The sequence below is a fragment of the Palaemon carinicauda genome, chromosome 5 (assembly GCF_036898095.1).
Source record: "Palaemon carinicauda isolate YSFRI2023 chromosome 5, ASM3689809v2, whole genome shotgun sequence".
Classification (NCBI taxonomy): domain Eukaryota; kingdom Metazoa; phylum Arthropoda; class Malacostraca; order Decapoda; family Palaemonidae; genus Palaemon; species Palaemon carinicauda.
In genome coordinates, this window is record NC_090729.1 from 92,123,739 (window position 1) to 92,151,238 (window position 27,500).

The following is a 27,500-nucleotide window of genomic DNA, read 5'->3' on the forward strand; positions in this document are numbered from 1 at the left end:
CATCACGTGCAATCCCAACAAAATTTTCTTTTACTAACTTCCACTCCTCCTCTAAATTACCAGTTTTTCTTACTTTCACTCTGTCATATGCCATTTTCAACCTTTCTTGATATGCTGCAGCATATACGGTTTTAGTGTGTATTTTAGTAAGAGGGTTGAAGTATTCCCAGTTTTCAGAATGGTTTATTGATTTCATTCATAGGCTCAAGCCCAACATGGTTATAAATAGAGTAGTTCTCTATTGCTACACTGGGTATCGTATTTTATTCCCAGGGAGATGACACATACACAAGGCCCACACACTATCAGGAAGAGCAAACAGAGAATGCCTTGCATGCATCCACTTGTGGTACAACAAATTAAAGTTATGCATCCTGATAGTTTTTCTTTTAGTAAATGTTCTTTTCCTAATCATAATGAAATACTAGGAGATTATTTCTTAGAAGAGGAAAAAGTAAAAATTTCTTGAATATATAATTCTATCTGTAGCAGTTATTTGAACAACAGATATTATTGATAGGCTAATGCATTTCAGGAGTAAAGTGAACTCAAGCAGTCCTAAGGAAAGCAAAGAGAAGAAAAAACCCCCATCAGCCCTTGATCAAGCAATGGCAGCAACTCTTGCTGCTATTCAAGTGCCCACAGCTGTTAAAGGTAAGAATCTATTTTAAATTTGGATGTGTGAATTGTTACTGATACAGTACTTGGAATTTTAATCTAATTTTTACTTATACTTTGATCCAGATTTTTACTTCATCTCACACCATTACTAAATTAATGTCTCATTAGTGATAATTAACTATGTAGGTTACATCACTTTATGCCATTTCTAAATTGATGTCTCATTATTAGTGATAATTAACTATTTAGGTATAAGGAATGACCTTCGATTTATAAGGGCTCTACTGCAGAAATTGCCTACTTGTAACTGATCCTTTAAAATATATTCTATATCTTGTTGCTTTGTTTTATACCAGGTAAAGTATGAAGAAGTTTTATCATTATTAATATTCCGTAATAGTACCTGTGTGTAATTGTATGGTGCTTCCAATTTTTAGTGACTCATTTGTGTTCATAAAAACTAACTTTTTTCTTTGATTTGAAGGAAGCATTTTTTATTTGATTTAACATGAATGCTCCTAGCCTGAAGAGGGATTCAGCCGAGTTTGGGTGGTACTGCTAGGGTGCCACAGCCCACCCTCCCCTGTTATCCACCACTAGTGAAGCTTCATACGCTGAATCCCCTATTGCTGCTACCTGCGCGGTCACCAAGGCGATCGGAGGAAGCAGCAGGGCCTACCGGAACTGTGTCACAATCGCTTGCCATTCATTTCTATTTCTAGCACGCTCTCTTGCCTCTCTCACATCTATCCTCCTATCACCCTGGGCTTTCTTCACTCCATCTATCCACCCAAACCATGGGCTTCCTCTTGTACTTCTCCAATCAACTTTTGCATTCATCACCTTCTTTAGCAGACAGCCACTTTCCATTTTCTCAACATGGCCAAACCACCTCAACATATTCATATCTACTCTAGCTGCTAACTAATTTCCTACACCCGTTCTCACCCTCACTACTTCATTCCTAACTATTTAAATGAGATACACCAGCCATACTCCTCAGACACTTCATCTCAAACATTCAATATCTGTCTCTCCGTCACTTTTATTCCCCACAACTCCGATTCATACATCACAGTTGGTACAATCACTTACTCATACAGAACTCTTTACATTCATGCCTAATCCTCTATTCTTTACCACTCCCTTCACTGCCCCCAACACTTTGCATCCTTCATTCACACTCTGACTTACATCTGCTTCCACTCAACCATTTGGTGCACTAACTGACCCCAAGTACTTAAACTGATCTACTTCGTCAACATGACATTCAACTTCGTACCACCCTCCCTTTTTGTGCATCTCATAGCCCTACTCTTACCCACATTAACTCTCAACTTCCTTCTCTCACACACCCTTCCAAACTCTGTCACTAATCGACGAAGCTTTTCTTTCGAGTCTTCAACCAATACAGTATCATCCGCAAACAACAACTGATTTACCTCCCATTCATCACTCTCGTCTATTAGTTTCAATTCTCGACCAAGCACTTGAGCATTCACCTCTCTCACCACTTCATCAACAAATAAAACAACCATGGCGACATCACACATCCCTGTCTCAGCCCCACTCTCACTGGAAACCACTCCTCACTTCATTTCCTATCCTAACACACGCTTTACTACATACAGTATGTAGAAACTCTTCACTGCTTGCAACAACCTTCCACCAATTCCATATAACCTCATCACATTCCGCATCACTTCCATATCAACTCTATACGCTTTCTCCAGATCCATAAAAGCAGGCTGGGAGGAGCGGAGAGAGGAAAGGTCCCCTTTTGTTCCTTTGTTTGATTTTGGCTACCCTCCAAAATTGGGCGAAGTACCTTGGTTAATAGATAGATATAAATGCTATAACTTTTGTTCACTTCCACATCCTTTATTTTGGAAAAGATGACCTTTTAATCCTTATGAGGCCTTGGATCCCCCTTCAGTAGCTGCATACAAGGTTTTTCACCTTCTGATTTACATGCACGCCTATTCTATTATAACATATTTTCATGTTTATTTATTTGAATGCTGATTAAAGAATAATATTTTTTAAGTTTGATGGGTTTTTTTTTATTGTATTTCACTCTAAATAACAGAAAAGCACTGCACTTTCATGTACTTTCCCTTTGAAAAATTATTTTTATTCATTGTGATGTGATTATAGCAAATTAAGAATTTTTTTTTTTAGATTTCACTCTTAAATTCATAGTGAAGTGATTACTGTATGTGATTTTGTAATCATTCACACACACACACACACACACACACAGAGAGAGAGAGAGAGAGAGAGAGAGAGAGAGAGAGAGAGAGAGAGAGAGAGAGAGAGAGTTTTCTCTCATATTCGATGTTAGGATGCCAGAAAACTTCAAATCATTCATATTATACAGTTAAGGGAAACAACAGTGAGAGAGAAGGACAAAACAATATGACAAAGAGATGAGACAGGAGGGGGTTGGTAGCCAAGCTCCTACTCATAGCACATTTCCTCCGCCACATCTTCGCTCATTCAAATATATTAGCGAAATAAATAAATTTGGGAAATGCAAGAAGAAGGAATGAAAAATAGTTATGGAAATACATGGAATGAGGAATAAGAAAGAGGTTTAAAATGATTAATAAGATGAAAATGACAAATGAATGCTTGAAAAGAGAAGATGAATGAAATCGCAAAAAATAATGAGAATCAAAAGAGTTGGAAAGATACGTTGTACATGTGTGTGGGATAGCAAAGTAAATGTATGAAAGGGATTTAGGAAGAAATTGGGAAAAGGGTTAAGGACATAATAATAATAAGTGAAGGACAATAATAATATGAAGGAGATATCATACTGATGTGCATGATAGGTCATATCAGTTGGATAATATTGTAAAAGTGAATATAGGTTGCCGACGGACTACGCAGATTTGATCTGCTGATTTGAATGTAAACAATGCATGAGATTATAATTCGTTGTTTTAAATACGATACTAAAATGTGAATATTACATGCATTATTATTGGATACAGTTAAGTGAAACATCAGTTTAATCAAAATCCGGTTTATTTCAAATATAGCTGTAATTTTTTACCACCGTAAATGAATACACACTGTACAGAGAGAGCTAGGACCAGATGGGTGTAGACACTGTAGAGATAGGTAGTGTTATGTAGCGTTCCCAGTGTAAGGGAGCGCGAGGTATTTGAAATCATGGCCCAGGTTGAATTTTATTGCAATTTTTATGAGAATTTTTAATTTTATAGGTATTGCATTGTTCTTGGCCATTTCAGTGCTGTTGCAGGTAAACAATCATCACAAAAAAAAATGTTTTTTTTCCTCCTTGGCCGCGAAAAAACAAAACCGCAAAGCAAGAAACCGCGATTAACTAGGTCTAACTGTATAAAGAAAACAAAGATGTACCAAGTTAAGAATACTTTCCCTTCAGGCAGATCTGGATTCCTACCCATTTTATTCAAAGGAGGTCGGATGTTTTAAGAAGATTTATTATGCAAGAGAGGTTTGTTGTTACTGTTAAGATTAACCTTTCTCACAATTGTGTCTGAACATTAGAGAATTTTGCGAAGGCTGATTATAGACATCTTTGTGACTTCAGTTAACAAATAATTTGATCTGAATTACTCTCCCGTTCAAGATCATCTAGCTTTTGCAGTGGATGTCATATGGTGAGATTGGTTGTATTGCATTCCCAAATTTGCCATGATTTGTCTAGTTGCCAATAAGTTTTGAAACTCACAAATACAAGGATGGTTCTCATAGCTCAACGTTGGCCTCAGAGAAAATAGTTCACACACGTGGCCTTTATTTTCTAGCAGAACAACCACATGGACAGTAAATACACCAAAACCCCTTATGCTATACCATAGCTGTTAGGAAATCCTCCCCTTTAAACTCAGAAATAGAGGTTTTCAAAACCATATGGACTATCCATTAGAGGTTCCTCGAGGTGTTTTACTGTTACATTTTACCAGCATCAGAGACAACTAAGCCTCATCTAAACTAACTAATTTAGCATTTTGGTCCTGAGAAATTAAAACACTCATGACGGACCTTGATGTGGAGGTGTAGAACAAAAAGATCGTAGATTACTTAGCTCCTAAATTGACTTTTATTTTCCACAAAGGAAGAAGAGGTTCTTTTTGTTGGAGAATTGGTAATGTTACTTCATTAGGGAAAGGTGTTTGTGGTAGCTCTAACCAGGTGATTACTACCCAAATTCCATAGCTCCCACATTATCTAAATTTTTTTGAGTCTTGGCATAATGTCTAAATAGGTATGCTGACGGTAATAATCTGTTACCTTGTTTACAATTTAACTTACACAAAAGCTTTGGAGAATGTGTTGCCCTTACAATCTCCAATGTTGTACAGAAATCACTTGATTGTGGTCAGGAAGTTTGTATGATTGGCCTTAAATTTAGTAGTGCCTTTGACCACGTTAATCACGAGGACCTTATTTTCAAACTCAAACGGTTTGGAGTTGGTGACTTTTCTTAGCATCATTATTAAATTTTCAAGTAATAGATTGCAAAGAGTTAGTTTTGCTGGGCACCATAATGTTGTTTGTCCATTACTTTTTATACTATATACACATATGTGGTTTGGCCTAGAAAACAAGATACTCTCTTTTCCTCAATTTCATCTTAAAGAGTTTCAGTGATCAACTCATTCTTTCATTCTACCTTGTTTTAAGTATTGTTTTCCTGACTGGTCTTCATCTGTTTACTCTCATCTCAATTCGTAACAAAAACTAAGTCTATAAAATTTCTTATTACTGATCTGGATATTCATCTCTGGCACCGTCGTTCAGTTATTTATGCATGTTGCAGGAGTTTCTTGATAATTCTGACCATCCTTTGTATTCAGATCTTGCTAGACTGTACCACCATGTATGTAGCACTAGGTATGCAGTTACTTCTAACAGCCGTACTATCTCCATCATAGGGATCAACATTACAGTTTTGTTCCAGGTGTGATTAGATTGTGGAATGATGTTCCTAATCAGGCAGTTGAATTGGTGGAACTTTGAAACTTCAAACTTGCATCAAATGTTTTTTATATTGAACAGGGTGACAAAAGTCTTTCTTCATAGTTCATATATAACAGACCTATTTTAACATTGTTCTTGATCTTAAGATATTTTATATTTTTTATTCATTATTTCTCATATTGTTTATTTCCTTTCCTCACTGGGATATTTTCATATGTTTGACCCCTTTGGTTTATATTATCTTGCTTTTTCAGCTAGGGTTGTTGCTTGGCTTGTCATAATGGTAATAATTTTTTTAAATTCTTGAAATTTTTAAGATAAGCCAAAGGTTAGTGTTCCATCAATTAAGGATTATAGATCTAAGTTGACTTTTGTTTCACAATATTTTGGTTAGGATTTTCCTGATAGAAATATTATTTGGAAAACTATTGATATTATATTATTGAAAAGTTTCCAGTTCCTAGTCCAATAAGGTAGAATTTGATGTTTATGGTATTTGTGAGTCACTGAATTTTAGCCTTTATATAAGTCCTAATCTTTGACTGTTAAGAATGTATATTTTAGATTCAGCTTCAGATTCAGCTAAAGGAGTGAGTGCATTGCAGCCTATCTGTGTTTTTGCTGGCGTCATCTATAAGGGTGCTTTTGAATACATTTTTTTACAGAGTTTTAGTGTTAGGAAATATTTTTAAATGAAGAAGTTACCTCATACTTTTCTCATTGGTCCTCTCAAAGAGGTTGATGTATTAGTGTGCTACTGTTATAAGCACACATTGAGTATGTGTTGTTTGAGATGTTAAGTCTTGAAATAAAGTTCATCTTTGTAACTTTAAAATGGTTTATTCTCTAAAAACAACAGTGTTAAACATCTCCATCACAGGAGTATAGCTGGTTTGGTCGGATGACCAATTCAGGTGAAGTATAGATAAGAACTGCCTAAAATATCGATATCACAGATATCGTATATTTAGTTGTCTCAGCATTTAAACACAATATGTAAACTTTACATTAGTCTAGTAAGACACCTGCATCCGGTGACGACACAATCTTTCACACGGTATGCATTTGTGTTGACGTTTCAGAAAAATGTTACATTGCCGAGGGATGCAAAGTACATCCTGTTATGATTTTATATGACTACAGCAAATCTCACGCTAGCATCTTCATCCACAATGACATATTACGTCATGTGTTTGAAACATGTAATAATTAACTATTTCATTTATTACATTAGCTCGGCCAGCTATCTCAATTTTTTCAAAAAAAATATAACAACAAGCCAAAATATGTTTACTAGGTGTGACTGGATATATGTATTATTCTTTGTTTAACTTTAGCCATAAGCAAATGAGGACGAATGTCCAAATAGGCACATCAAAAAAATAATAACAATAATGCATATGAAAAGATATTACCAAAGCAAAGAAAAAAAAATGCATGATAAATACAGATCACATATATGGTACATTGCTAGCAAATGATTATATGGTACCAAAAAAAAAAATACTGATATACATATGATTTGGTAACTTGTTAAAGAATAATTGTTACCTTTGTCAGAAACATAGATTAACACAATACGGTAACTAATAAAAATATTTGTTACCTTGGTAAAGATTCAATTTTAGTGCACAAACACGAATTCCTGGTACGTACACGTACCACGGTTTCGTACATATATATATATATATATATATATATATATATATATATATATATATATATATATTTATATATATAGGGCTGATATATTTTATTATATGCCCATAGATTCTGTTATTTTTCTTTTTTTTTTTTCTTTTTAACATTCCGGCTTATACATTTTATTAGATGCCCATAGAAAAAATGATTTATATTTTTTTTTCAATTTTTTTTTTTTTTCAAATGTATTTTAACAGTGCAATGTTCAATAATTTCTTCAATTACATATTACTAGCGTACTAACTGCTTTTCGTACACACACAATTTCCAGAGCATTTTACTCCTTTAGCGAATGAGGTGGCCACTTTCAAACGGCTTTAAACTGAATTAAATAAGGAGTTTTGTCTGGACATGGCGAAACGTTCTGTTTTAGCTTCCAACTGTTCCGTAACCTACGCCAAACAAGGATGTTCATGGTGATAAATATCATCACCGTCACACTTAATCCTGCTAGTAGTATGGGGTGAAGAAATTCCTTATAAGTCAGTGACAGGTGGTCCATCTCGGTCAATTTCATCAACCGCTTGGCTACCTGTTTGTTGTATGGGAGAGGTAGTGCTGGCATTGTAGACGTCCACGTGAAGTTCGCGAAGTAGGCTCGTTCTCTGATGATTGTCCTTAGCCCGGTCACCATGGAATTAGGGGAAGTCCCGATACAACCATCTGCTGCAACAAAGATGTGTGCAAAGGACGTGGATCCGTCCGGGCATGATACATTGAAGCCGTCCTTGTCGTATCGTATCCACGAGCCATTGTTCAGTCTGCAATTGAACTCATTATTGTCAAAGGGATAAAGCTTATCCAGACAATTTTCACTTGTATGGGAGAGAGCACCGTCTAGCACTATACCTAACTCGCATGAATCCATTAAGTTTTTATGGAATTCAAATGAGTCAGCTGTACATATTTTTCTATCCATTGCGTCTGAACAGTGAGTTAATTGATTTAAGTCTTTAATGACCGTATGTTTCCTTGTCTGGGGAAATCAATACGTGTCCTGTCAAACTGGATATTACTGGATTTGAGTGATTCGTCATGAAAGTCGGAAATGGTGATATCCTGTAAGAATGCCAGGCATCAGAAGAATCAAAGGGAATTGTAATCCTAATCTTGTTATTTTCAACGCTTTCTGTAATTAGGCTGTAATAAAATTCTATCCTACATTCGCCTAACAAAGGAACATAGCCTAGTTTATCCCTTCCGTTCTCCAGAACTAACTTTAAGTAATTTATAGGCAACAAATGGGGCGACAGTAAACCTTTAGTTGCTAACGTGATAGCTTCTACATAATCCTTGGATTTCTCAATGAAATGTGCAATTCTGTTATGTATGTGATCTATCTTTGAATCATGATACGTTAACGTTGCCAACAAATCCTGTACTTCCATAATCTGAATGATATTACTTGAATGTTCATTTACTAAATCCATAATTTGATTGATCGAAGCTAACTGATTCCTTAGTTCTGACATAATCAATTCATCTTCATGAGTCAAGAACTCAATTTTCTTATTTTGATTACTAATCTTAAGACGATTGGAAATTCCTAAACCTAAACTTGCAATAGACCCAAAGATGTTGAATGCAGCATAAATAAATGGATTTCGTCTTTCTTTATGTTCGTGTCCTACAGTCCACATCAAAAGGTCACAAGCCAAAGATTCTGTCTCGTAAGTCTTATTTTGCAAGTCATCAGATAGCATCTCTGCAACTTTTAATGTCGATCCAAGCGAACTCTCTGTAGTCAAATGAAAATGTCTTCTATGCAACTCATCTAATGAGACAGAAAACCTTGAAATGGCGGTTTTTAAGCTAGTGACATCATTCTCTGGAAGAAAAATTGCTTGCATATTCACTTCTACAACTACGTTGCTCGATGTAATAAAAACGTCTTTTTGTCTTTCAACTATAGTGCCATATTTAAAATCTATACTTTTAGTTTTAGAGCTCATCCCACACGAGAAAAATGTCTGAGCGAACAATATCACTCCCAACAACAAAAAATTCATCTTGGAAACCTGTAACGAGAAAAATATATGTAATTACTCCTGTATTAAGAAGAAAACTTTTAATCACACAAATAAAAATTTTTTCCCTCTCTTCTTTCCCTCTCTCTCTCTTTTTTTTTTTTTTTTTTTTTTTAATTTCTTATGTGAGCCAATGGTACTATTCTCTCATCCGTGGGTTGGGATACGTTTTGAACTCTAAACCTATTGGCCGTTAATGTTTCCAAAATGTTAAATGGGCCTTCAAACTTAGGTGTTAGTTTATAATTGAGTCCTTTACGCACATTTATCTGTATATGCACGTTATCACACACGGTATATGTTTTAGTTGGCTTCGCTATTTTATCATGATTCCTTTTCATTATGATTTGTGATTCTTCTAAATTCTTTCGAAGGATATCATATCGACTTTTGCTTGCATTTATACATTCTTTTAAAGGATTTGATAGATTAGTTGTAGGCGTTAATACATGGAAAGGCGTTCTAACTGGGGTACCATACAATGCTTCATGCGGTGACATTTTAATTGATATATGATATGAATGATTCAGAGTACTCAGTGCCGCCGGTATTGCAATATCCCAGTTGGGGTCTGATCCCCCTAGTGTTACTCTTAATATATTTAAAACTTTTCTATTTGCCCTTTCCACTAGCCCATTCGACTCTGGGTGATATATCATGGTATTTATTTTCTTTATGCTAAGGAATTCACACAATGAGGTAAGAAAGTGATTATTAAATTCACCACCCGAGTCTGAGATTATCATGTGTGGAATTCCATGTTTACAAATGTAACACTCGTAAAACTTCCTAGCGCATTCGATCGCAGTTTTAGTTTTAAGCGCTATTAGTTCTGTATATCGAGTTAAAGCATCTATAATTACTAAGAGGTGCTTATTTCCTCTGTCTGACTCGTAAAATCCTGTTAACAAATCTAAATGTATTCTTTCAAAGGGTTGATTGGGCACAGGATAAGCCCCTAGGCTGACAGGTGTTTTCGTATGCCCTTTGTTTTCCTGACATGTGCGACAATTAGCTATGTGTCTTTTTATATCTGTAAGCATCGTATGCCAATAAAACAATGATTTTGCTTTCTGTGACATTAATGAGAACCCAGGGTGTCCATGTAATGGATTTGAATGCAACCAATTCAGGACAGTGGAAATAAGTGAGATTGGTACTACTACCTGGTCGTTAGTTACATGTGGTGTATTGCGGGTTTTCCTTGTCACAGTCCTACACAGAATATTATCTTTGATTATATAATTCTGCTGCTTATACTTTATATATCCCTTTTCCTTATGATTGCCTTTCAAAGCATTTATAATTGTTTCTATTTTCTGATCTTTTCTTTGCTCAGTCTGTAATAATTCAGCGCTCCAGCCTAAATCTTCTTGTTCAGATATCGTTTTAACAATAGGCATGGATGTTGATATATCTATTAATTCAGCTAAAGGCTCCGAACAAGATGACACGGGGTTGCGTGATAATGCATCCGCAATGATATTTGCTTTCCCAGGTAAATACCTGATTCTTGCGCCAAAATCTTGAATGATCAAATGCCACCGAGTTCGTTTAGGGCTGTGGTTGAAGCCTTTAAAGAACTCGGTTAGTGGTTTATGGTCAGTAAGAACCTTAACGGGATAACCGTAAATTATGAACTTAAAATGCACTAGTGAATTAACAATAGCTAGCCCTTCCTTGTCTATTACTGCATACTTACTTTCGGAAGTTCTCAATTTTCGAGAATAAAAAGCTATCGGGAAAAATTGTTTATCATATTGCTGAAGCAATACCCCTCCTACTCCTAAGTCTGAGGCGTCTGTTGCAATGAAGAATTCCTTACCGAAGTCAGGAAATTTTAAGATAGGAGAACTACACAGTTCACCTTTCAAGGTATTAAACGCCTGTTGATGATGCTCAGACCATATGAAATCTATGTCCTTCTTCGTAAGATCAGTTAAAGGAGCGGCTATTATTGAATAGTAGCGTATAAAACGCCTGTAATATCCACTACAACCCAGAAATTGCTGTATTCCCTTGACATTAGTAGGTATTGGAAAGTTACGTATAGCCGACACCTTATCATGGACTACTTTAAGACCTTGGCATGACACCATGAAACCCAAATATATTAATTCTGTTTTGAAAAATTCACACTTACTAATCTTTACCCTTAAGTTATGTTGTCTTAATCTCTGTAGTACTAGTTCTAACTTACGTAGATGTTCTTTTAAGGTGTTGGAAAAGATTACAAGATCATCCATATAGGCATGCAATATATCCCCTAACAAGTCTCCAAACACTATGTTAATCATTCTTGTAAATGTTATGGGAGCACAACGTAAACCAAAAGGCATCCGTAAAAATTCATAATGTCCCCTGGCTGTGCTGAAGGCTGTGTATGGGATACTATCTTCTGCTAATGATATCTGGTGAAAGCCTTTAAGTAAGTCCAAACTGATAGAATATTTATTCTGACCTAACAAAGACAAAATATCGTCAGTACATGGCACTGGGAATTGATCAGGGATCGTCTCCTCGTTTAGACGACGGAAGTCAACGCAGATACGCCATGTTCGATCTTTTTTCGGTACAACTATTAATGGAAAATTATAAGGGCTGTTTGATTTCCTAATGACTCCTTTTTCTAGCATTTTACCTACTTCATCATTTATTTCATTCTGGAATTTCATAGGGAGTCTGTACGAGGGTACATAGATAATTTTCTGCTTGTCCTTTAACCTTATTTGATGCTCGATCACATCTGTTTTTCCTAAGGATCCATCCGTAGTGGAAAAAACATCATGATATTTAGTTAAAAGTCCAAAAATTTTCTGCTGAATTTCTTCGTCTTGAATGTCTTTATTGATTTTATTTTTAATAGATTGCGAAAGGGATTCATCCGCAACTGATTGAGAGTGATTGATTTCAGCAACGGTAAGAATACGATGTTTATAAACTTCGCGGTAGATAGGTTCCAGACCCGGCCGCGATAGGTGAAATTCCGCGAAGTAATGACATCATATTTACCTATTTATTTAACATGTATATTCGGACTTTTAAAACCTTCCCTTGTACGTAGTACTGTTAACAAACTACCCTTTAATGTACAGAACACTTAATGCATGTACTACAGCACCCTAAACTAAAACAGGCACAAATATTAAAGGCGATTTTATATCATGCGTTTCCTAAACACCTAAAAAGCACGATAAAAAATGGCAACCAATGTTTTGTTTACGTTCATCTCTGATCATAATGAAGAAACAAACTCATTTAGCGTACACATATATGTATAGGTTAGTTTTTGCATCGATTATATTGATTATACAGTATGTTGATTTTTTTATTACCAATGTTTTACTTTATTTTTCTTAGGACTTCCAAATGAAATGTTTTTCTTTATGACGGCGTCATAAAGTACTGTACGCTCAGTAAACAACCATGCTCAGAACAAAGAAGGCATTTAACGCGCATGATGAAAGTGATAAATAATGATATTTACAGTAAAAGCATTTACAAAATATGTTATTAGTACAAATATAATTTACCGTATCTATATAAAATCATACAGTACATACTGTACGTAGCAAAGCAGGAAAACAATTTACGAGAGAGAGAGAGAGAGAGAGAGAGAGAGAGAGAGAGAGAGAGAGAGAGAGAGAGAGAGAGAGAGAGAGAGAGAGAGAGAGAGATTGTTTTACGTACGTAAATGTAAATTTTAAACAAAAAAAATATGATAGGTTACAACATGTAGACTTTTAAAACCTTCCCTTTAACTTACTGCATACAGTACTAAACTATAAAACAGGCACAAATATTAGAATGTGAGAATATTAAAGTAAAAAATAAAGATTGTTACTGTACTCACCACGAAAGAAGTTCAAGAAAAACTTGAATGATGATGGCGATGAATTTGCTGCACAGTAGAAATAATGATGATGAAGCTGATGATGTGTTCTACTCTGCAGCCAGGTAGTATTTTACGTCTCTTCAGACGGAGGTGTCTTTTCCTGGGACACCTCTTCAACTTCTTCAATTTCTTCCGAAGGCGTAGTAGCAGGAGGAACTGGCTCTTTTTTGCGAGGCTGGAAGAACATTGTGATCGGAAGTTGTTGCCGCTGCTTCTTTTTTCGATCTAAGAGCATCTTGTAGGGAGTCATTATGTCATCAACCTTGTTGCAGAATTGCATCGACCGAACCATATCCTCGTCCCACTCTTGCAACATTTCTTTCACCTCCTTTATATGGTTGCAGACCTTGGCAAGCCGTTCTAGTGTTAAGCCCGTTTCTTCGACATTTTCTTGGGTCTCTTCCTGGGTTTCACTCTCTTCTTCGCTTGCCGATTTCGTCAGGTCTTCGAGGTCTGCGTCAGTTAGGGGCTGGGAATGGCAGTCCAACAACTCGTCGACGTCTTCAGTCGTCATGTCGCCAAACCCGTCGCCTCCAATTATGGCAGCCAACTGCACAGATTTGCGTACTGCAGAGTGTTGGATTTCAGCAGGTGTAAATCCCTCGTCGTCGTAAACAATCTCGGGCCACAACTTCTTCCAGCTCGCATTCACAGTTGCAGGTTTCATCTCTTGAAGTGCCTTCTGAATATTCTTCAGGCACGTGGCTATGGTGTACTGCCGCCAGTACGCCTTCAAGTTAAAATCTTCATCCTCATCATCTTGGGCAGCATCCACACACGCAACGAGGTCCGCCAAGGTATTCTTCGTGTAGAGGGCCTTGAACGCCCTGATAACCCTCTGGTCCATCGGTTGAATTAATGACGTGGTGTTGGGTGGCAGGAACTCAACCTGAACGCCCTCACGCGACAGGTCAGTTGCGTGTCCACCAGCGTTATCCATAAGGAGAAGGATCTTGAATGGCAAGCCCTTCTCTACGAGATATTCATTGACTTGCGGGATGAAACACTGGTGGAACCAGTTGGAGGTCAGCATCTTCGTAATCCATGCTTTTTGATTATGCATCCAGTACACGGGAAGGAGATTCTTATTCTTATTTTTCAAAGCGCGAGGATTTTTCGACTTATAAATAAGCCCCGGCTTTAGCAAAAATCCAGCAGCATTGCCACACATCACGAGGGTAACGCGATCCTTGAATGCTTTAAAGCCAGAGGCTTTGGCTTCCTCTTTGAACAGGAAAGTTCGCGACGGCATTCTCTTCCAAAACAAGCCGGTCTCATCCATATTAAAGACTTGTTCCGGCTTGTATCCACCTTCGGCGATAATATTCTTGAACGTCTGGTTCACGTAAGTTTCAGCAGCGGCAGGGTCAGCCGAAGCAGCCTCGCCATGCAGGGAAACGCTTTTCAGGGCGAAGCGTTTCTGAAACTTCGCGAACCATCCTTTGCTGGCGGAAAAACGTTGTTTCTGAGGCTGGGAATCAGTGGATGTCTCTGGTTGAGGATCATCTGCATCATCATCATCTTCAGCATGGTTGCCATCGTCGTCTTGAGGTTCCTTTGCAGCAAAATTCTGATACAAGCTCAAAGCCTTTGTTCGGATGGTGTTCGTATCCAAGGCTATGTTCTTCTTCCGGCAGTCGGCAATCCACACAGCTAAAGCACCTTCCATGCGTACGATCGTTTTATTACGCGTTGTAACGACTCGCTTCGCTGATCTGCTAAAGGTGATTGCAGCCGTCTTTCTAATGTTCGCCTCGTCCTTCTTGATATAGCGAACAGTAGATTCGTTGATTCCAAAATGGCGCGCTGCGGCCGCATAGCTTCTACCGTCTTTCAACATGTCGAGAAGCGTAACCTTCTCAGCAATCGTCATCATCCTTCGGTGGCGTTTAGGCTCACTACCAGCCTTAGTAGAAGCAGAACGCTTGGGAGGCATTGTACAGTAGGATTTGACAAAAAGTTCAACTTAGAAAGGTCGCACACAGCACAGATTAAACTTCACAAACTTGAGAACGTCTACTCAGCGATACGCGGTAAGAGAAAGTGGACGACCCGGGCCCGCGAGAACCTAGATGCTGCGGGTTGGAGATGAGGGCAAAACACCAATCACAGGCTAGATAACAAAACTTGAGTTCCGATTCGTCATCTATCAGCGCTTGAACCAATCACAACCCGTCTTACAGTATATGATGCGTAGGTTACCAACTCAAAGTACAAGATACCCCGCGCAAACCGTATGTACAGTATTAATAATAATAATAATAAATAATGATAATAATACAGTACAGTACTGTAATAATAATAATAATAATGATAATAATAATAACAATCATAATTTTATTAACAACAACAACAATAATAATAATAATAACAATAATAATAATAGCTTTACGTATGCTATTTTATTCTTTTGTAGGATGTGTGTGTGTGTCTCTCTCTCTCTCTCTCTCTCTCTCTCTCTCTCTCTCTCTCTCTCTCTCTCTCTCTCTCTCTCGTACGCTTATTCGAAATGTGATTTTTGCAACAAAGAATATTATTGGATGCAGTACTACGTACGTATACTGTACATACAAAAGATTCATGGAAAAGAAGCACATCCATTACATTTGTAGTACAGTAGTAGCCATCAGCAGCCTTACACCATTCTAATATTGTATGACTGCATCTGATTTGCGTTTCATGTTCGATTTAATTTTACTACGTACTGTATACAGTACTGAATTATCGTATGATAATAATACAGTAATAATAATGATAATAATGATAATAATAATAACAATAATAATTTTATTAACAACAACAACAACAATAATAATAATAACAATAATAATACACGTAATAGCTTTACGTATGCTATTTTATTCTTTTGTAGGATGTGTGTCTCTCTCTCTCTCTCTATCTCTCTCTCTCTCTCTCGTACGCTTATTCGAAATGTGATTTTTGCAACAAAGAATATTATTGGATGCAGTACTACGTACGTATACATACAAAAGAATCATGGAAAAGATGCACATCCATTACATTTGTAGTATAGTAGCCATCAGCAGCCTTACACCATTCTAATATGGTATGACTGCATCTGATTTGCGTTTCATGTTCGATTTAATTTTACTACGTACTGTATACAGTACTGTATTATCGTATGATCACATTCTCTTTTCGTGTTTTATTTCTTTCTGTGCTGAATTATATATCATATGTAATGCAATGAACAATCAGTAAGAGCAGATATTACTAATTACAGTATTAATGGAATTACAGGTAACAAAATATCGTATTTGGGGGTCTTCAGATTTCGGGGTATTTTCGAAATTTCCGGAAAATCCGCGATATGTATATATATATATATATATATATATATATGGGTTATGGAAAAAACCCGCGTAGTGGTGAATCCGCGATGGTCGAACCGCGAAGTAGCGAGGGTTCACTGTATGTTGATTTTTGTGAATTACTAAAGTGTTATTTAAATGATTACAGAATTCAATTTTACATTGTTGATGTGAGTCTACTGTATAAATAGCTTGTGTGACAGACAATCCGTTAGTTTTCAAAGTGTCGGAAAGGATTAATATTTCAGATCCCGGTAATGTTTTCTTTATTTGCACTATTAAATTCGAAGGTACATTTGGCTCGATAGATTGCGTGCAAGATGATATTACGGGTGAACGAGAATTCTGCTGGGTCGCGTATATTATTTCTTTATTAGTGAGACAAGTTATTGGTTCTTCAACGTACGTTACGGTTACATTTGTCGTCTCTTTTTTATCCAAAACTGATTTTAAGGTATTAGAAGACTTATAGAATTTCCCTTTGATATACACGCCGTGCTTGGCAGGGGCTAAGATAATGTTTTGATTTCCCATAGATGGGTATCCTATAATTACAGCTGGATACATATCAATGTTTTGTACAACAACAAATGTATCGGCAAACGTGCGTTTACCGACTTTGAATTGAACATGAGTTATGCCTATGACATTTAATTCATTATTGCCTATACCCGAGAGTCTCACTCCGGTTTTTTCAATCGGAAAGTTCGAAAACAACAAATGATGTGTCCTCAAATCCATGATATTACGTGGACTACCAGATTCAAAAAATAACGTAAAGTATTTGTGTTCTAAATTTACAGCATATAAGGTTGGTCGTAACTCATTTTGGCTTATTATTGTATGAATTCGTTGCAAATCTACGGGAGCATGCACTGTTTTACTTAATTCGGCCGTGTGTTTCATAGGAAAATCTATTGCCTCACAATTATCTGATAAAACATTAAATTGATTATTCAATACTATTGATGTTGACATGAATGACCTTGACCCAACATCACTCTCTTCCCCAGTGGAGTTAACTATGTGGTATTTGCTTTGCTTTGCTCTGCACATTCTGAAAATTAGTCTGACCTTGCGAGGTCTGGTTTGACAACCCAGGCTCAGCGATATTCGAAGAAGGGTTTGTTTGCTTCGGACTCTGAACTGCATTGACATTTGGTTGTTTCTTCTTATTGTTAAAATGAGGATTTTTCTTTTTATTTCCATATGGAACTGACTGTGGAATTGACTGTGTATTTCTGGGATTCAGTTGTGTCTTACGTGAGTAACACTGACTGTATGAATGTGTCGAACTATTATGTATTGAGCAGAATTTCGTTCTGCAGTCCGCGCTTAAGTGACCTTGACGTTTGCAATTATAACACGTCATTCCCGCTACTTGACTATTATTAACTACGTTCACTGTTTGTGGCTTTGTTTCATTCTTTGCAAGAACTTGAGTTAACACGGGATCGAGATCTGGACACTTAGCCATGTGTTTTTTTATCTGTTTATATACATCCAATTCCGTACTTGCAGGCGTTAACTTTTTATCAAAACACCGCACTAAAGCTTCAGGCAACATAAGTGTCATGCAAGTTAAATGCATTAATCGTAAAAAATCTTTCACGGAGATGTTATCTCTAGTAACCCAAGTGGAATTACCTAAAATATCCTGATATTCATCAAGCCTATCAGCTATGAGAGCTGCTCTCTCAATAACATTAAGCCGATTCATAGTGGCTTGATTAAGTGTATTTCTTAACGTTAATACTACATCCAAGGCTTCTTCACCCCCATAGACTGCGCGTAACCTAACTTTGAAATCATCCCAGGTAACTGCTTCTTGAAATGAAACACCTCTTAAATACGCACTCGCATCCCCCTTAGAAAAATCTATAAAACTTTTAGCTTCTTGTAATTGTACAAAAGGGTCTACGATTTGTTTGGCATTTAAATGGGCATCGACGGATGAAATCCATGACTCCACATTTTGAGGCAAGAACCCATTAACTCGACCCTGAAAAGGAAGGATTGCAGACCTGGCATTTACAAGCGTCACAATTGGGAGAGGATTAATCTGTCCTACGCCACTAGGTCCAGGGGTGGGGCTCACAGGGGGCGTCATGACTGCTGTATTTCTTTTCCTATCTCTTCGACCCCTTGCAATTCTATCAAAATATCTATATGAATACAGACGTCCACTGCGTAAACCCATAAGTACCCACTGACAAAGATTATAATAAAATTCCCCAAAACAATGTTACTAATCCCAAGACATTTCCCGAGAATTTCTGAAAGAAAACGGAACACAAAGATATTTCCCGTAAATTTCTGAAAGAAAACGGAACACAAAGATATTTCCCGTAAATTTCTGAAAGAAAAAGGAATTAGCACAAAGAGAGAAAAAATTCTAGATGAGAATTCGGAGTTGAACACAGTTTCCTATAATGAAAGTAAAATAAAAGATTAGCAAACCACTCACCCCAGTAATAATCGACTAACGACTCGTGATAACTACACTTCACTGCCCAAACTGAAATGAATTTGAAAATTGTACTTAGCTTATATATGGTTCTGTGTGATGTCGTTACATCCTCTCTCTCTCTTGATGTTTGTTCGCGATGTATCGTCCGATTTTCCGTTGAATGTAGTGCTTCCTGGATATGTTTTGTAAGCGTTGAACGTCAGTCCTTGGGTTTCCTAGGATGTTGATTGAAGATCCAGTTCATCAGTTTGTATGTATAACATTCATCAAATGTTGTAGACTTCGATGGACTATGTTACTTAGTCAAAATTGTAGATTCATTAACGTTGATTTCTTGAAGATCCTTCTCTGGTTTTTACAGCTTTTTTTTTCTATTTCTTGAAGATCTTCCTCTAATTCTTAGAGTATTATTATTAATTTCTTGAAAATCTTTCTCTGATTCTTAGAGTTTAAGCGCTGCCACCATTTATTAGTGTTTTACCGCTGCCACCATTTATTAGTGTGCTACTGTTATAAGCACACATTGAGTATGTGTTGTTTGAGATGTTAAGTCTTGAAATAAAGTTCATCTTTGTAACTTTGTAATGGTTTATTCTCTAAAAACAACAGTGTTAAACATCTCCATCACAGGAGTGTAGCTGGTTTGGTCGGATGACCAATTCAGGTGAAGTATAGATATGAACTGCCTAAATTATCGATATCACAGATATCGTATGCTTAGTTGTCTCAGCATTTAAACACAATATGGAAACTTTACATTCGTCTCTTGGAAGACAAATGCATCCGGTGACGACACAATCTTTCACACGGTATGCATTTGTGTTGACGTTTCAGAAAAATGTTACATTGCCGAGGGATGCAAAGTACATCCTGTTATGATTTTATATGACTACAGCAAATCTCACACTAGCATCTTCATCCACAATGACATATTACGTCGTGTGTTTTAAACATGTAATAATTAACTATTTCATTTATTACAGATGTAACGTGATAAGATTTCTTCATCATACATACATACATATACCAAGGCACTTCCCCCAATTTTTGGGGATAGCCGACATCAAACAAATGAAACAAAAAAGGGGACCTCTCCTCTCTACGTTCCTCCCAGCCTGACAAGGCACTCAACCGAGTTAGGCTGGTACTGCTAGGGTGCCACAGCCCACCCTCCCCTGTTATCCACCACAGATGAAGCTTCATAACGCTGAATCCCCTATTGCTACTACCTCCGCTGTCATCCAAAGCACCGGAGGAAGCAGCAATGCCTAGCGGAACTGCATCACAATCGCTCGCCATTCATTCTTATTTCTAGCACGCTCTCTTGCCTCTCTCACATCTATCTTCTTATCACCCAGAGCTTTCTTCACTCCATCCATCCACTCAAAACCTTTGCCTTCCTCTTGTACTTCTCCCATCAACTCTTGCATTCATCGTCTTCTTTAGCAGACAGCCATTTTCCATTCTCTCAACATTGCCAAACCACCTGAACACATTCATATCCACTCTAGCTGCTAACTCATTTCTTACACCCGTTCTCACCCTCACTACTTCGTTCCTAACCCTATCTACTTGAGACACACCAGTCATACTCCTTAGACACTTCGACACACCAGCCATACTCCTTTGACACTTCATCTCAAACACATTCAATTTTTGTGTCTCCGTCACTTTCATTCCCCACAACTCCGATCCATACATACTCCTTAGACACTTCATCTCAAACACATTCAATTTTTGTCTCTCCGTCACTTTCATTCCCCACAACTCCGATCCATACATCACAGTTGGCACAATCACTTTCTCATACAGAACCCTCTTTACATTCATGCCCAACCCTCTGTTTTTTACTACTCCCTTAACTGCCCCAACACTTTGCATCCTTCATTCACTCTCTGACGTACATCTGCTTCCACTCCACCATTTGCTGCAACAACAGACCCCAAGTACTTAAACTGATCCACCTCAAGTAACTCTCCATTCAACATGACATTCAACCTTGCACCACCTTCCCTTCTCGTACATCTCATAACTTTACTCTTATCCACATTAACTCTCAACTTCCTTCTCTCACACACCCTTCCAAATTCTGTCACTAATCGGCCAAGCTTCTCTTCCGCATCTGCAACCAGTACAGTATCATCCGCAAACAACAACTGATTTACCTCCCATTCATGGTCATTCTCGTCTACCAGTTTCAATCCTCGTCCAAGCACTCGAGCATTCACCTCTCTCACCACTCCATCAACATACAAGTTAAACAACCATTTCTTCATGTCCAATAATAAAAGAAATCATAACAGAAGGGAGATTTGGTGAAAAACCTTTTCGGCTCTGATTATAATCCTACAAGACTTCTTTACAAAAATGATATATTCATTTTTTAAGAATCTTATTATTGATACTCTTAATCAGTTAGATGAAATTTATTTGCCATATTTTGAAGTCAAAGCTCACGATGTTAAGAGTTGAGTTGCTATACTTTGTACTATATTTGCATCTCATTATTTAAGAGAGGTGAAGTATAATTTTGACAAGAACTTTCTAGATTTCCAGAAATGAACACATAGTGCTGTATGATGCTTCCATTATCATAGTATGTTCCTAGTGATGCTACATGTGATAAAACAGTTCTGTAGTGGAAGTAAGGAAAATTTAAAAATAGTTAATTTTCTTCTTATTCTTTTTTATATTTAGTGAAGAGGTATTGAGTGGGTTTTTTAACCCTTGTACCCCCAAGCTATTTGGAACTTTCCAACCCTTAACCCCCAGCCGTTTTTTTTTTTAAACATTTTGCAATATATGTATGTTTTGAATTGCTCTAACAGGCATAATTTTTGTCATAGAGAGGTCAGGTTGATCTCATTATTTTGGAAAATGCCTGAAGTTTCTCATAAAGTTATAAAAAATATGCAAAAAAATGTAAATAGTTTTTTGCAAGGACGTACCGGTATGTCCATGGGGGTAAAGGGATGAGTTTTGTGAAACGTACCAGTATGTCCATTGGGGGTAAAAGGGTTAAGGGGACCACCCATCATGTATTGAATTTTGTTTGGAAATTCATAATTTTCACTTTTGTTTTAGGAATGTATTATGTCCTCTTAATTTTTATGTCATTCAGACCAACACTTTTTTTAGAATGAAATGTATTTTAATTCTTTTAAATTTGCATGATACACATATTTTTATGAACAGAAGTTAAATATTTTTAGCTTATTCATAAATATTTAAAAAAAATCAACATAATTAAAGCTTTAATATTTCATAAAAAAGAAAAATTTACTGGTTAAACAAATTTTTGTCTGACAAAAAATATTTTTTTCTTTTTCTAATGATATATTTATTTTAAAATAGTATAACAAATAATGGAGATTGAATAAATTATTTGAGGAAAAGTCATGTTGGAGATATGAATATACAAAGATTTTTATGTAATTTTAGTTTTCCTCTTTGAAAAATATTACCCTAAAAGTGGTTTAATTCTAACTGGGTTACATATTCCATCTGTACCATTGCTGATTCTTGCATCATGGCTCTTGCACTCTTCCCTCCCTTTAGTGGTTAATCAGCTGATACTCCGCTGTGTATGCCATGACGCATCAGAGTTATGTTCTCTTTCTTCCTTTTCATGCTAAATGAAGATGGTCTTCTGTTACTTGTGTGTGTTACTTTTGGCATGTGTGTGGAAATTAATAAAAACAGTTAAAACACTTACAAAAATTACCATGTTTAGTAAATTGAATAAAGGAACACAATTTCTTTCACTTTAGGCACCCCGCCTAAAGTGATTATTGAACTCAAGTGAGATTATCATAGTTTCGTAAAGGTAGGTATCTGTTTTAGATATGTGTACTGTAGTTATCAGATGTATGAGGAAATGCTTTTTAGTTATTATAGGTATATTAGAATTGGCATTTAAATTATACATCTGTCAACCTTACAAATGCAGACAATGTAGTTAGGATTACTCATAATTAAAAAGAGCTACATCTCCATTATTTATCATGATAATCAAATTAGATTTCTCTGGGGTACTATACAACATGCCTTATTCCATATACTTGATGTCTGAAAAAAATATTCCCTAAAAAAGCAATAATAGTCTGTTTCAGAATCTACTATTTTAGGTTAGGCAATAATTTGATTTTGGAGGTGTTAGGTGTTGGCTTAGTTCATCTCTCCTAGTTGATCTCATTCCTCCTTCATTGAAGCTCTTGGAATACAGTATACCCTGAATTAGTTGTGGTGAGATTTTAGACAAACTTCAGGGTTTTTAGAAACATTTAGGTTAATTAGAGTTTTGCCATAAATATGACTTTTTTTTATTTTTATAGAGTACCACTATCCCTCCTTACAACAAAATGTGTTTAGCAGTTTCATTGGCGTGAAAATAATTTAAAACTAAAATTAGTTGTTTTAAAACTTTTAACTGGAATTCATGTAAGTTCCCATATGCCTTCTGACTTGGTAAATGCATTTTTTAAAACAATTTTTTACTATTCTGTAAAAAAAAAGGTGATTTAAAATGGTTGGTGGTTAGAGGATGCAATTTTTTTACACTTCTTTATTTCACTGGCTCATCTTTTCTATGGGAACAAAGGGCTGAACATGCCTTAGGAAAAAATTTTTATTTTTTTATTTTAGTCAAAGTTTTTCCTTTGTTAAATGAAAAGCATAGGAATCCCAGGTGAGTATTGAAATAATTGATTTTAATTTTAAAATTATATGTTAACTCATGATGGCTTTAATTATTGTTTTTTTGGGCTAAAGTGCTGTGTAGTCTCCAAGAATTTTCCTGTGAAAGGCTAAAACAGGGAATCCAGTAGATGTTTACCAAAGAAGTATTGTTCCCTGCTTTTGGGCTAGTATATCAACATGCAAAGCATGATGGACTCAGTGTGTTTAGGAGGAACCTGGATGATCAGGCTCATTTGAGACTGTCAAAGCATCATTGTAGCTGAAAATCTTCTGCTATGAATGATGTTATGCTTGGCATCCTGAAAAGGAATCATCCTTTTGATTATTTCTAGCGTACCATCACAACAAACATGTAACCACCATTCGCGTTGTCACGTTAGTCATAAAAACCTATTTATTAATTAGTGTCTTCAAGATCATTTTAAGGACAATATTAAGTCAAGTACCCAAATTCATGGTTTTTTTTATTTACATGGATTAATTAACGAATACAAGCATGCTTTAGTTAAGCGATGCCATTCGAGTAATTGTGTGGGTCACTGGTTTGGTCTATAATCTCAGCTTTCATGTATGTCTTTCCTCTTTCAAGTATGGTCTTTTGTTACTTAGTCCTCCAAATGTCAGTTTGTTACTTTTCCTGTAATTTTTTAAGTACATTTAATTTACATATTATTGGGCCTAGACATTTTGTTGCTTAGTTCATAACTGTAGCAACGGTAAAAAGGGGGTTTGTCTGTTTGCCGGTATCATTTTGGTAACTTAATTTCATTATTCAACGAATTCCAATTGTTACATTTAGTTATGAAATACTAAGGAAGGTCAACTTTTGGGTATCTATAGTTATATGTAGACTAGTATAACTTCATTGGAGGCTATCTAGCTTGGTTAATGGGTAATATTATTAGATTTAATTGTAACTGCATTCAGTTTATTGGCTTAATGCCAGTTGAATCCAGACCGAGTGTTCTTTAATTGTAGCCTATCGGTTATAACCTGGGCAAGGTTAGTTTTGTGGCAGGATTAGTCTTCAGCCATATCACAGCAATTTTATAAGTTATATAACCATGTAGTTGATGGTTATTGTGATAACTTAATTTTTAGTTGGTATTATTATGTACATAATTGTGATGGAATATTTAATATTGTAAGGTGAGATGTTCCTGCGCTCCTCCAAGTTGGGTATATGGCCATGATATGAAAGGGCTGGTCGGTCTGTTAGCCATTCTCATAGGTAGTTTTCCTTCCATATTCATCTGATATGTGTATTTGGGGGGGAGAAGAGAGTATGTTAGAATCATATATTATTTGGATCTTTTCATATTTTAAGATGGTAGGCTCACTTTAGTAGTGGTTTTCATAACCTTTGGCTTGGTAAACCATGAGGTCATATGATATTGGGTCAAGGATTGACCATAACCTGTCTTACTGAAGTGAATATCTTTGATAAATGGGTAATTGTGTTGTGAGAGGGCTTAGGACCCTGAAAAAGGTTTCATTTGTTTGGAGTAAATCAATTCTATTCGGAATTCAGATCCTGAGGCGGAACACCTAAGAGCCAATACCATTTTCCTCCTTTCTATATTAGTGATAGGGTCTGCTGAGTATTTGTCAGTAAGGATTTCAGAGGTCTTCTTAGTCTTGATATCTGAATTTTGACAGTTAGGGGTTTTAGAAATAGGGTCCTAGTGGATGTCGTTGCCTTTGGTTCCGAGGATGACTTAGATTCCGCAGAGGAAGAAGCCTTCCTGTTAGGTTCCTCACAGGATCCCTTGGGATGCTTGGAAAAGTATCCCCCTGGGGACATCTCGAAGACCACTTCACTGCTGAGGTCAAATCCATGTCAGGGTTCTCACTAAGCAGGATACCGGTCGGCCTGGGGTTGGTACACTTGAATCCATCATGGGCAAGGCACCTCACTGATAGCTAGAATAGTAGAGGCACCAATATGCTCTCATGATCAGCCCATGCAAGTTGCAGCCTGTTCAGGTACTTTTGGCCTGCCGTCTGCTTCCTTCCAGTTCCATCTTTGAGATTTGGCTGTGGCTGACCATTTGGGTCACCAGGTTCCAAAGAAGGGTCTTATGGGAGCTCTTCCTTCAGGTCCTTTGGATTCGGACATTAGTGGGCCTCCGGGCTACCAGATTCCAAGGGAACTCCAGGGTGGAACCTTTCATCCATTCTTGGAGACTTGGCTTTAGTTGATACCCACTGCTTGAGCATCTGAGACCATGAATACACCCACTTTGGTCTACACAGCTGTATCAGAAAGTAGGAAGGCTTCCTCCTTTCTAACTCTTAACCTTCACACTGAGATTTTTTCCATTATTTTTAAGAAAGAATTTTCAGCCCACAACCTTACTTTTTGATGAGCTGCAAAAGGTCTTCACCCACAAAGCAATACTAATCTGTTTGGAAGAAGTGAATGGCTTTTCTATGGAGTCAATAACATTGTCATTTATCCCTGGACTTCTTGGCTTCCTTTTTGGTCCACCTCTTTAAAGGAAGGAAACTCCAGCCCTCAAGTGTATTGTTATATAAAGAGATTTTAACAGATCCTCTCAATCATGCCTTTGACATGGATCTGGACTTGGACATGTTTCATGTGATCACCCAGTCTTTTGCTTTGCATAGACCATCCTCACCTACTCGTGCGGTTTCCTGGTCAATGGTTAGGGTTCCTAAGTTTTTAGCTGGGGTTGGATAACTCCTCCATTCTTATGAAATTGCTTTTACATTAATCTATATTTTTAATAGTTTTAGCTTTGGGAGGAAGAGTCAGTAAACTAGCAGCCTTTTGGAGGAACCAGGAATTAATTACAATACAGTAATCCCAAGTCGTCTTCTAATCCTGTCTCCGATCTCTCCATTGCCTAGCCTTTAACAAAAAGCATATTCAAAGACGAGATCTTTATATCACAGCTCTAGAATTAGGGGATAGCAACCTTTGTCCAGTGTCAACTTTCAATATTATACTCTACTTACAGAAATTCACGTCTTCAGAAGGTAGTCTGTTTAAAAATACCCAGTCTAAGAAGTCACTTTCAACAGAGGCAATCCTTATCTTGATGACCTTAATTAAAAAGGCTGATTCTATTCTATTTCCATCCCTAAAACCCACAATTTTAAAAACTGCCTCTTCACTAGTGCTCTTTGCTGATATGCAATTTCATGACATCCGTAGTTTTACAGGGTGTTCTGTGCATAGGGTGTTTATTAAACTACTTAAACTAATCCCACTAGTACAACATCATGCATGATACTAGGCACATTCATGACCCTTGCAAGGGTAGTCTGAAAGGAAGACGAAATGAAGCAAGCCATTCAGGAGAAGCAGTGTAATGGAATGTCAGGGCAGTAATTATTCTTCAGTCACATTTAGGAAATAAGAGTCGGATTTGTTAGTTTTATTTCATACTATTGGGAATTTGTGCGTGAGTTGTAGGTTGTGCTTGGTTGCAGATGAATGTTCTGGAATGGGCATGAGTCTACCTATTAATACTTGGTATTGAGCTCTAGGAGACCACAAATCAGTTTAATTGCAAACAACGAGTTTTGACAAAGGAAAAACTAATTTTAAGAAGATTGTCTCCAGAACCTTCCCTCCTCCCTAACCTTGTGCAGGAGAGTGGATCATTGTTTGCATACCTTTGAGTGTGAATGATGGTTGAAAGTTGTTGTGGCATTGGTACAATGCTGATGACTGTGAGACTGCATCCTTCCTCAGAAGCCTTGCATGATGTCACTCACGGCAAACTTTCTGCTACTGAGGTGGTCTGGCA

General features: G+C 36.8%; 1 protein-coding gene across 4 annotated transcripts in view; it reads left to right on the forward strand.

Moving 5' to 3' along the window:
• The window catches only part of Prp40 (pre-mRNA processing factor 40), an 874,860-nt gene that overhangs the window by 415,807 nt on the left and 431,553 nt on the right, over positions 1-27,500 (forward strand). For all 4 annotated transcript variants that reach the window (XM_068373863.1, XM_068373864.1, XM_068373862.1 and 1 more), the window contains exon 6: positions 536-654. In XM_068373863.1, the coding sequence (XP_068229964.1) occupies positions 536-654 (119 nt within the window). The remainder of the gene's footprint in view (positions 1-535; positions 655-27,500) is intronic.